Consider the following 11,646-nt stretch of genomic DNA (forward strand, 5'->3'; position numbering starts at 1 on the left):
CTTAATCAACGTCTGCCTTTCTTCCCTCCTCATGTTCCTGATGGGTTTCTACCTCCTTTCGGGAGGGACACACGCTGGGTTCGATAAACATACGGGCGCCTTCTATTGGAATTCGGCGAACAACAAGTGTAAATATAGGATGGTGAAATGGAAACTTATTTGCAGACCTAAAAACCTTGCTGAGTCGGGTATTATTAACACTGACGTCATGAACAAATGCCTCATCATTAAGTGGTGGTGGAAAATTATGTCTTCTGTGGAGACTCCGCTGTGGCTTAGCATTCTCAAAGCTAAATATTTCCCTACGCCGAGCCCCATGTTCGCCCCGGCCTCTGGCGGCTCCCAATTCTGGCTTCAGCTCGTCAAAGTTCGCCTGATATTTCAGTCTTTGGTGAAGTTTATTGTCAGGAATGGAAAGTCTACTTGCTTTTGGTTAGATTGGTGGTATGGGGAAGCCACCCTTACGGTGACGTTTTCAGTTTTGTTTTCTTACTGCTCTAACCCGGAGATCTCTATTTTGAGCTCTCGGTGAATAATTGGGATATGGACCTCCGTAGAACGCTATCTCCTGAAGAGTTGGAAGACTGGAATCATCTTACTGCTTGCTTCCCTTTGCTCTCAGGGGAAGAGGACTCGGTGGTCTGACCCCATTCTGCCTCTGGTCGCTTTTCGGTTAAGTCTTTGTATGCTAAACTTATTTCGGGCTTTCCCACTTCCAAGTACAAGTGCATTTGGAGCGCCCACGTCCCTCCTAAGATCAAAATTTTTCGGTGGCAAGCTTTTCGTGGGAAGCTTCCCGCGGCGGACCAAATCCGGAAAAGAAATGGCCTGGGCTCGGACAGATGCGCCATGTGCGGAGACCCTGCGAACACTGATCACATCTTCTTCCGGTGTTCCTTGGCTAAATTTGTGTGGTGCTGTATCCGCTCTTGGCTACATGTGGCATGGAACCCCTCTTCTTTCATGGAGCTTAGGGGATTGGTCAATGGCTTGTCTGGGCATTCTAAAAGGGTCTTCTGGGTTGGGTTTGCGGCGATTTGTTGGTCGCTGTGGACCACTAGAAACAAGTTTACCATTGAGCATGTCTTCCCGGCTAATCCTTTCGATTGCTTATTTAAAACTGGTATGATCCTGCAGCAGTGGAGATCATTGACTAGGGATGTTGATCACGAGGCCTTCGATACTATGGTGTCCAAGATTTGGGCTACGACTTCCTCCTTGGAGCGCAGACATCGCGAAGCTTCTTAACCATGGCGTCTACTTTGTTATCTTAGTTCTGGCCTGCGTGCCTTGATTGGCTGGTTAGCCATGTATCCGAACTCCTTTTTTTGTCTGCCTTGTTACTGTGTTGCTTGGGTGTTGGTTGTGCTACTCTGCCTGATGACTTTATTTATAAAGTCGGGCGTATGCCTTTTATCTAAAAACTATCATTAACTGAGATGTTGGAGTGCCAACATGTCACTTGTAGAACATTTCGCCATGTTAGATTTGGCTGTAAGAGGGCATTTCCACACATTGCATTAAGCAACAGGCACGCTTGCGAAGAAAAAGGTTGTGATGTGTTTTCCGTATCCATGGATATTGAATATATAATTTACAAACAAAAATCAATAGTGATAGCATGAACCTTATGGACTTCACATCTCATCATTTGTTGCCATTGCTCCCGCAACCACCGCCACCGGATGTGCAGGAGATGAAGGCAAACATAATACTTTTGATTCCATGTCTCATCACGTGTTGCACACATCATCGTGGTGGTACAGGAAATAAACCACAGAGCCACACCTGTCTAGAAGACCTAGCAGCTACCCTAGATCGATCCCTCATAGTTGGCCTATCATGTGGCTTTAGTGATGGCATCCTTATTGGATGAGGACGCATACACACAATGTTACGAAGGCTTGTGCCAGCATAGACGAGCGGAGTCATATTATCCGCTTGCTCGCAGAGGCACACGAGAAACACATGGCTTGATTATCTTCATGTTGTCTACGTCCCTCTGATGCATTATTCTGTTTATGATAGTAGATAAGTGACAATGTGATGCTCATCATCGATGCCGTAACACTGGTGGCCATGAGCACCATGTCTCATGCGAGGTGGTTGCACCATAACGACGGTTGGATGCAAATCTGAGTAAACTGCACACACTGACCAATTCACCAATAAGTTTTAGCGGACCGACAAGGACGGGAGATGTATTTCAACCCTTCTCCCTGTCCTCTAGGCTCCATCATGTCTTAGGATTACAGCTGATGAATGTCGGATTTTTTTAAAAGAATATTGCACATGGGCCTTGAAGTTAATACATCACCGTTCTATCATCATATTAATAGCAGTTTTAACATGGTCCCTCTTACCCCCTCTTTTCACATGAAAGGTAAAAGTATAAAATAGATCTTAGCTGTTGATCTCATCAATGAATGGCTTGATTGACTCTTACCTTCTTACCTCAAATATTTAAATTGTACTCCCCCGTTACTAAAACTACTAACTTTATACTAAATATGCGACACTTATGACTTTGTACTAAATCTACGACACTTAGTTTGAGACGGAGAAAGTATGAAAGTCCGATAATGGAAAAAATATGGGCCATATATTTCAACACATGTAGCATATAACTGTTTTTCACATTTTGTTTCATGTATCTGCAACTAGACAGTTTTTAAATATTTAATAAGAAAATTAATAGTTGAAATAATCTATTTTTTGCAGGAAAAACTTCAGATCTATTTATCAAACATCTTAATAGTACAAGGAACACCAGAAGTAAAAGAAAACACGTCCAGGTGCGTAGACCATCAACGACCACTACAATTCAAATAATCTACTTAAAGTCTTTTTTTTGTGAGAAATCTACTTTAAAGTCTAACCACAGTATACAAAGTACATTTGTACACCTAACTAGGAAGATTCTTGCAACATACCAGCGTACTTGCACAACAACTGGCTGCGGTACGTAGCTGGTCTCATACTCCCATTGACATTTGAGCGTGACTTGCCTCACTGGTCGGCGTGCCATTAATCACAACACGGCAAATAGCATCATCATTGATCCGTGTATGGGTGGGCCTGGCTAGGCAACACCAACACAACGAAGCGGCATTTCCTCCCGATGCGCTATTGCGTACCGCAAAGAATCAACAGTGCCAGCACACATTTTTTCCGGAGGAAGACGACGAGGAGAGAACAATCACTGGTCAAGACTTATCCATCAGAGCTATCAAAGCCGGACCAAACACACAACGTACGTGTGCCATCGGTTGCACCCGCAGGCGCACAGATGGATTTTCGTCCGAAATAGGGACTCCTCCCCGTCCAGAACGTGCGTGTGTTCTATAGAAATTTGTGTCAAACATTCAAGTTTTGGCCATTTTGTTCTCCCTATGTTTGTTAGCTTAAAAGAGAGTATGTTACGTGCTAGTGAAGTTTGTGAAACACGTGTGCCGGTACTTGGAACGATGTTCGACATAGAAGGATGCACGTCCATGTCAAATATTGTGACCACTTTAATTGTCAAGGTTTGATTCTACGCTTAAATAATTAAGGGATCGCCTACTTCACAGCTGCCTGAAGTTTTTCTTATGAGGTGTGGGATCAACATCCAATGATTGTGTTTTAACCATATTAAATCGATGGTTTCTTTGCCGGCTCGGTATCTCGGAAATGCTCATAGAGGTATGATGTCTACGCCCGTTCATAGGATTGAGTGTTCGTGCGTATTTTGAACATACATGCATTTACCGTGTTTGGAGACACAAAACTGCAAGGTGAAAAATTTGAAGGAGGAGCAGGTTGCCCTGTGAGAATTGTAGTCGTTCGGTAGCTCTCGCCGTTGGAAGAAGACATGCATACATTTTCTTGAACCAAGTAAATTTTGCTATCCTAGAACTACATGCAAAACTAAGATTTTTTTTCAAGGTAACGTCCCTCGCTCCTTGCAAAATTGGAAATTCTCTTGCTTTCTTTTGCCATGCTATGCACCCAAATACCAATTTTACGCGCCACTGTATTATTAGATCATCTTTGGAGTGTAGGAATTAGAAAATATAGAATATAAAAACTCAGAATTGAGATGTCTCGATTCCTCGTTGATTAATTTCAAAACACAATAATGTTGCAGCGCATGCCCTTGGATGTTGCAATGGTGGTAAATGCAAATAATTATGGAGGGTTGAAGAGACATGCTAGAAATAGATGTATTGAACTTCTCAAAGAAAAAACAAAGGATGAGCTCATGTCAAAATTCTAATGGACTAGAGGGCATGGGTATATGCATTCCAAAGGAATTTTGCATATCATTCATATGATCCATATACCTTTACGAAACACTTGATCGCTAATATTTATTGCTAATGAGATTTCGTATAGAACACAATGTCAGAGAAACCAATCATACATGGAACATGAGGAAACAAGAGAAAAAGTGAGGCGAGCCTTCCTTTATGCCATAAAAGAGAGGAGGGCTTGGGGTCAAGGTTTAGAAATTGTGCCTAATACAAAAGTAAGGACAGTTGATGCACCACAAAAGGTATTGATGCCAAGATATTGTGATCTCTCTGTCCTGTCCTTGGCAGACGGATCGATCTTTCGTATATGATCAGCTCGAACACCCATGCACTTGTTGATCCAAACGCCCCTTATAGACAAAATTTGAAAGATTAAAAAAATCTCTAACCTACCATGAAAACCCTACAATCTAAGGATGTCCTCCATCTTTTGTTAAAAAGAAACGAAACCCTCCATCTTTCGACAAAACAGAAACGAGGCCCTCCATTAATATTATATTTCGAAACGCCACTAGTTTTCCCTTTATACATTTTCTATGATTTTTTTTCAGGTTCTTGCATCCACCAGGAGTGCACTTGTTTCGTAGTGGATTTGCTGAGACACGGTGAAACATTATGATACGCTTTGAAACAAGAAGAAACCCTAATGCAATACACTGAACTAAACAAACTACGCCAAAATCCAAAAATGTGGCATGAATAAAGCAACACGGACGGTGGGTCAATGTCCCCTACATTGTAAAATATAATTTCTCCTTTTCTAATTGTACGTTTCTGTTTGTGAATTCTAAACGGGCCTGAAATTATGCTCTCACCTTACTGATATACATACTCGTGTATATATCCAAGGTTGGCATGCGGTAAGCTATGTTCTTCCACCGTAAAATGTTGGCACCCGTCAGCTCATCACGCAGGGCACCCTATAATAACCCCTGCCAACCACCACAACACCAGTGCACACAACACAACTCGCTAGCCAAGCCTGGGAAGCTAGAAGTAGAAGTGCAAGCTACCTTAGAGCTCGTGCGGTGGCCTAGCTGCCAGCCATGGAGAACCCGTACACGACCTTCCTCAAGAACTACCGTCAGCACCGCTACTACTTCTCACCCACGCCGGTGCCGGCGCCAGTGGCGTCGACGACGGCGCCTCCTCCGGTCTCCGCCTACTCCTCCAGCCCCTTCTTCTCCCCGCCGCCGCCTCCTCCTCCTACTACGCCGTCGTCTCCTCCGCTCCGGGAAGCCCTGCCCCTTCTCTCTCTCGCCCCCGCCTCCCGCAGGTCTCGGGAGCGGGGGCGCGGCCCCGGCCCGGACGACTCCGACGACGGCGACGACGACGTCGACGAGGAGGAGAGGAAACAAGCGCCGGGCCCAGCCGCGAGCAGTAGCCTGCACCACAATCAGCAGCTCGCGGGACGGCAGCTCTTTGCGGACCTGAACTCCAAGGCGACCGACGACCCGATGGACTCGGCGGCCGGCGGCGCGGCGGGGGACGTGACGGTGGCGCTGCATATAGGCCTGCCGAGCGCCGGCACCGCCGCCGACCTCATCTCCGGGATCTCCGCCGCAGCTAGGGCGGCGAGGGATGACGAGGAGGAAGAGGACGACCGCCTTAATAAGGAGCTGAGCGGCGGCTGCGCTGAGGAGGACGGGGATGACGACGGCGAGAACGAGGCGGCCGTGGCGCCGGTGCTAGGGTTCGCTTCGACGCCGATCGGGCGGCTGAACAAGGGGCAGTACTGGATCCCGACGCCGACGCAGATCCTCATCGGCCCGACGCAGTTCTCCTGCCCTGTCTGCTTCAAGACCTTCAATCGATACAACAACATGCAGGTGAGCCCCTGGCCACACACACCTTCAAGAATTAAGCGTTAATTTTCCGTTCTTAGCAACATTTTGATCTCGATCGACTACTAAAACGGGTTAATTCTCTAGATTTTAACCATGATATATACACGAACTGGACCGGCGGCGGTTAATTATATATCAAATTAAACCCCTTATATTTTGTTCATAACAACATACTAGTGATTTTTTTTTGCGTGAAATTCGAGTGATTTATTTGATAGAACAAAACATACTAGTTGTGTTGATCCCATTTTGTTGGGAGTCGAACAATTTTGGAGCTCCTGTTTTCTCCAGCACAGTTGGATGGATCGATCCTAGCAAGTCCCTAACTGGAATTACCTACCAATAAATGCTGTAGCTGTTGCCTGCGGGTAGGTTAAAATAAATAAAGTTCTACTAGTACTACTACCACAGTTGTGAAGCTAGCGAACAAGAGTGATGAGACTTGAACGAACACTACAGCTCGCAGCGTGTAATTGCACGGGAGGCCGGGAGCTGATCTTTTGCCGGGAATAAAGTTAGACGAGCGACATCACGTCGGATTCGTTACGCCTGTGTTGGTCCCGTTACCGTATGCTTCCGGCCGTTAGCTAGCTTCGAGTCGAGCTGCCAATATAAAACCTGAAATTATTAATCAATCGTACGCCTCGCCGTGACATCCACCTACCATTGTTCACGCATGTGCTATATGGACGTAGTTTTGCACCGCGGCCGCGGTGTTAATCACATCCGATCTGAACAGATGCAACAAAACGGGTTGCAGAACGTACAAGCAAACAAGATAGGTAGTACTACCATATTGTAGCAAATTTATCATGCGTTGTATATGGTTAGAAATTTATGTTGAAATCCCCTTTGAAATATTTGTATCTGGACCCTCTTAGTTGACGATCATGGTGTGCTTCTATATATGGTCTGAATAATGTAAAGTTCTGCCCCTAATGCACGAATTGAAGCAGTCTTCTTCGATTTGGTGTCCTGTGGCTCAGCCTCTTGTTCGATTATGTGTGAAAGAGGAAGTGCCATAGCAGTAGGATTGTAGGAACCAGGTAGATAGATAGATGCGTACACGTGCTGGTGTTTTTGGCTCTGGGCGGGGATCGATTGAGCTGTGCTCGGGAGTGAGGGCACAGTGGCCTGCCTTTTCGTGTGATTGAACAAGACATATATGGCCCGTCAGGGGGAGCCATGCATGCAACCTTTTGAAGTTTTATGCTTTTCCGGGGCCGGAGCTTTCCGAAGCGCTGCGCTCTTTGGAAATGCACCCATGCATGAACGCATGCATGCATGGGTGGCGTGGTGGATGCCACTGTGGAGATCCCAGTGAAGATCGATCTCTGTACGTAACGTAATCAGATGCATGATGCAACTTTTTGAGACGAATCAGATGCATGCAAGAGCTGATTAGTCAGACCACGGCCGGACATGAGCGTGTGCGTGCAGCTTAGTGTCGTCTGATCGATATGATCGATGCAAAAGCTGAGCCAGCTGCTGCTGCTTTCCTAACACGCCGTGTATCGATCTGGTTCGATCTGATCGATCACCCCCAGTGGCCACTACCATGCATATCGTGGAGGCATGCACTCCAGCTGAGCTGAGTCCTGGCTCCCGGTCGAGCACATGTGGCTCCCGGTCGAACTGTAGATTGGATGTTTTGATCAGGGCAGATGAGCTTTTCTTGATCAGCCGTTTCACACCTGACCAGCTAGCATCGAGGGCTAATATAAGCATGCCGTCGAACCGATCGGGTTTTGCTACACCGCCTTCAATTAGTTCTCGATCGCAGCTTTCAGCGTCCATGACTGCAAGAGACCTGTAGCTTGCCACTGTGTTCTGTCCCTCCCCGATGACAGTTCCACTGTGCAGTGCACGAACCGGACATGCACCACAGACACCCATGTACTACAACACACAACACAAGCAGCACGCAAGCAAGGGGCCAGTATGGAGTACTAGAGCCGTCGCAACCAAAAGCCGTCAACGCTAGCTCACGCGGCTTCTCCGGTGTCGCCCACTGACTGCCGCTGCGTCTGCACGGGGAAAGCCTCTGAGCTATACAGACTGATCCGGCCAAGCCACGTACCGAGGGCGACAGCATCCACGCGCACCTCGAAATGAGCAACGTATTAAACGCAACCCGGCCTGAAGGTGAATAGAACATGCATATGCTCTTCTGATCCATCGATGTCCACACACGGAACCCTTAAACTCTGCCATCAAACTGACAAAACGCAGCATATGATCATGAATCCATGCATGTAGTTCGTACGTACTACCACATAGCAATTATATCAGCCTATCGAGAGCGCAGTACGTGCTAATCAAATGATGCAGCATGCATAGGTTTATCTCTGACGCCTAATTAATATCGATATAGGTTGTTAAAGTAGCTGATGATTAACTTGCTACGTACGCGCGCCGTGCGTACTGTTCTGTGTATGCAGATGCACATGTGGGGCCACGGGTCGCAGTACCGGAAGGGCCCGGAGTCGCTGCGCGGCATCCAACCGACGGCGATGCTGCGGCTGCCGTGCTACTGCTGCGCACCGGGGTGCCGGAACAACGTCGACCACCCGCGCGCCAAGCCGCTCAAGGACTTCCGCACCCTGCAGACGCACTACAAGCGCAAGCACGGCCTCAAGCCCTTCCTCTGCCGCCGCTGCGGCAAGGCCTTCGCCGTCAAGGGCGACTGGCGCACCCACGAGAAGAACTGCGGCAAGCTCTGGTACTGCCTCTGCGGCTCCGAGTTCAAGCACAAGCGCTCCCTCAAGGACCACGCCAGAGCCTTCGGCCAGGGCCACGGCGCGCTCGGCGGCGCCGGGCTCGACGACGACGATGACTGTGCCATCTCCGACGTCGAGCACGACGGTGCCGCCGCGGGCGCCAGGTCGCTCTGAGCGTCACTCACCGATCGGTCTGGCCGTGGTTATGTGCCGCCGTGCCGGCCCGGATGCTCAAAAGATGCTAGCTGTGTGCACATCTGAACTACGCAGTGTATACAAGTCCGAAAACTATCGGCGGTGTATACATACTACAAGCTCACGAGTTGCTCTTTGATTGGGTTTGCTTCTTCTGTTTTTCTCTTCCTACATATCTCGCTTGTATATTAGCTAGGATGAGACCTCAATCAATCGATCATGGAAATGTGTCAACATTTAATTAGCATTTCGCTTGCTTCTAAACCCTCAACTATTACTGCTCTAGAGCTGTGTCCCTTTTTCCTTCAAAACTGAGACGGTGTCTCTAGATTTTGCATCGATCTATTGATGCGCAAGACAATGGGTTACGTGCTTGGTTTGTTCCACATTCTTCAATACCTATATTTTGTTGTGGTTTGTTCCACATTGGTCAATACCAAGGCCATTTGTTGATTGATGCACACGACAATGTTGTAATTTTGTTGTTTTAATAAACCAAGCACGTGAGCCATCAATCAATTTTGCTTGGTTTGTACTTTGGTTTTGAGTATGAAAAATTACAGCGTGTGTAACATAATATAATTTTACTTCTATTTTTGCACTGATCACAATTGGCCATTTTGAATAATAATTATTTACATGCATATAGTTGGCACTATAAGGACACAACTATTCGCAGCTTGAGCTCAAATGAGCCTTCATGAACAGCTTGAGTTCTTTTGAATTTTTTTTTTCAAATTTACTGTTCGCCCGAGGTCAGCTCGGGAGCAAAAGGACACTTTCGGCACTATAAGGGCTTGTTTGGTGCATGGGGAAAAGACAATGGGATCCCTGGGGGGGTAACTCTCCCGGGTTAAATTGGTTGTGCATTTGGCTTACGAGGTAAGAGGGAAATCTCATGCCACCCCGTCTACTCCCTTGGCGAAAATAAACCAGTCCCAATTTGAGGTAATTCCTCATTGCACTTGCGGAAGGTCTGGTGGAGCGTTGCGCCGCGCCTCACACTTCTCCATTAGGTCGTCATGCCTGTTGTGGTGCCCCTCCATGGCATCCCACACGGCAGCTGCATCGAGGAGTAGGCGACCATCTTGATCACCATGACACTAATGAGATCGCAACTGTCCTTGTCGGCCAAGCCCAAGCGTGCAAGCTCAAGGTAGCCTTCACGGCTCAGTTGTTTCCCTCTCGATATGGGAGAACCCATTGGAGCTGATCTAGCTTGTCGATTGTGGAGAGTTTTTTTTAAAGCGTATAGATCAAGAAATACAGTCTTTGCCATGTTGTTCGATCATTCTTAGAGCATCGAAATTTCTCTAACAGCCTGTGTGGTAGTTTGAGGGAAAGGGAATGGGAATTAATAGGGAGGAGTTTGTAGAAGGATAGACTTGGGAAGTGGACTATTTGTTCCGATCCCACGTTTAGTGCGTGTAGGGAATTGCTTGTGGGAATTGGACAAGAAATTAGTCTCCTAAAAAATAAATTAGATCTAAGCAACAAGAGAGAAGGGGGAAAACATGTGTAACGAACATATTCCTTTTATTTTCTTTGTCAACTCCCGTTCCCGGTATGAATTGCCAGGGCCCTCCTAACGTATTTGGCAACTTCAGATTAAGGGAATGGAATTTACAGCGCATTTGGTTGGGGGTAATTAGATCTAGGGAATGAGAATTGAAGGGGTGTGAGTCTTCAAATCTATTGTTTGGTTGGGGGATTGGGAATTCAGAAGTGAATAGGCATGGGACTTTAATTAGACTCCAACTCCACCGTTTTATTAAGAGGAGAGGGTGGGAATTGGAAGGGAATTGTTTTAATGAGTTGATCTTAACCCTTCATCATAACTTACGTTAACTTCCCATGTCTAGGCCCTTGCCAATTTTCATGAACCAAACAAGGGAATACAGTTTCTCCTCAAATCTCACATGTAAATCCTGTTATGTGCCAAACAAATGATTGGGAATAAAACATCTCATCCCATGTCTAATCTCAATACAACTTCCTACTCTAAACTCCCATTCCCCTTCCCAAATATTACCAAACACGGAATTTATTAAAGGATTAGGCTTGGAAAGTTGATTATTAACCCCAATCCCCTGTTTGGTATGTGATGAGGAATTGCTAGTGGGGGTTTGACTGGAAGTTATCTTCCCAGGTTTGGTTCGTAGGTTTTGACGTGGGCAGAAACACAAAACTACACTACGGTGGAATGTGGGCAACGAACTCCCTATCCCTTATTTGAATTACCTGTGTCCTTCTAGGAAGAAAACTGTGGGAGTTTGACATACGAACTCCCTTTCCCCTTCCTACCTGAAATCCCATGTCCTCCAACCAATCAACGGATGGTAAGTCTAACCTCGCCTAAACTCCCATTCCCAGCCTCCAACTTGAAGGAAATATGCCCTAAAGGCAATAATAAAGTTGTTATTTATATTTTCTTATATCATGATAAATGTTTATTATTCATGCTAGAATTGTATTAACCGAAAACTTAGTACATGTGTGAATACATAGACAAACAGAGTGTCTCTAGTATCGGAAAGGTATCTCTGGGTCCTCTCGGTAATGCACATCACTATGAGCCTTGCAAGCAAT

At 46.4% G+C, this 11,646-nt stretch overlaps 1 protein-coding gene across 1 annotated transcript; it reads left to right on the forward strand.

The window, feature by feature from the left end:
• The first annotated feature begins 5,256 nt into the window (after positions 1 to 5,256).
• LOC123104152 (zinc finger protein WIP2) lies at positions 5,257 to 9,328 on the forward strand. The gene is made up of 2 exons (XM_044525907.1): positions 5,257 to 6,124; positions 8,584 to 9,328. The coding sequence occupies exons 1-2, from the start codon at positions 5,342 to 5,344 to the stop codon at positions 9,034 to 9,036; spliced, it is 1,236 nt and encodes a 411-aa protein (XP_044381842.1). The 5' UTR covers positions 5,257 to 5,341; the 3' UTR covers positions 9,037 to 9,328.
• The last annotated feature ends 2,318 nt before the right edge of the window (positions 9,329 to 11,646 follow it).

The sequence above is a fragment of the Triticum aestivum genome, chromosome 5A, assembly GCF_018294505.1.
Source record: "Triticum aestivum cultivar Chinese Spring chromosome 5A, IWGSC CS RefSeq v2.1, whole genome shotgun sequence".
Lineage (NCBI taxonomy): Eukaryota > Viridiplantae > Streptophyta > Magnoliopsida > Poales > Poaceae > Triticum > Triticum aestivum.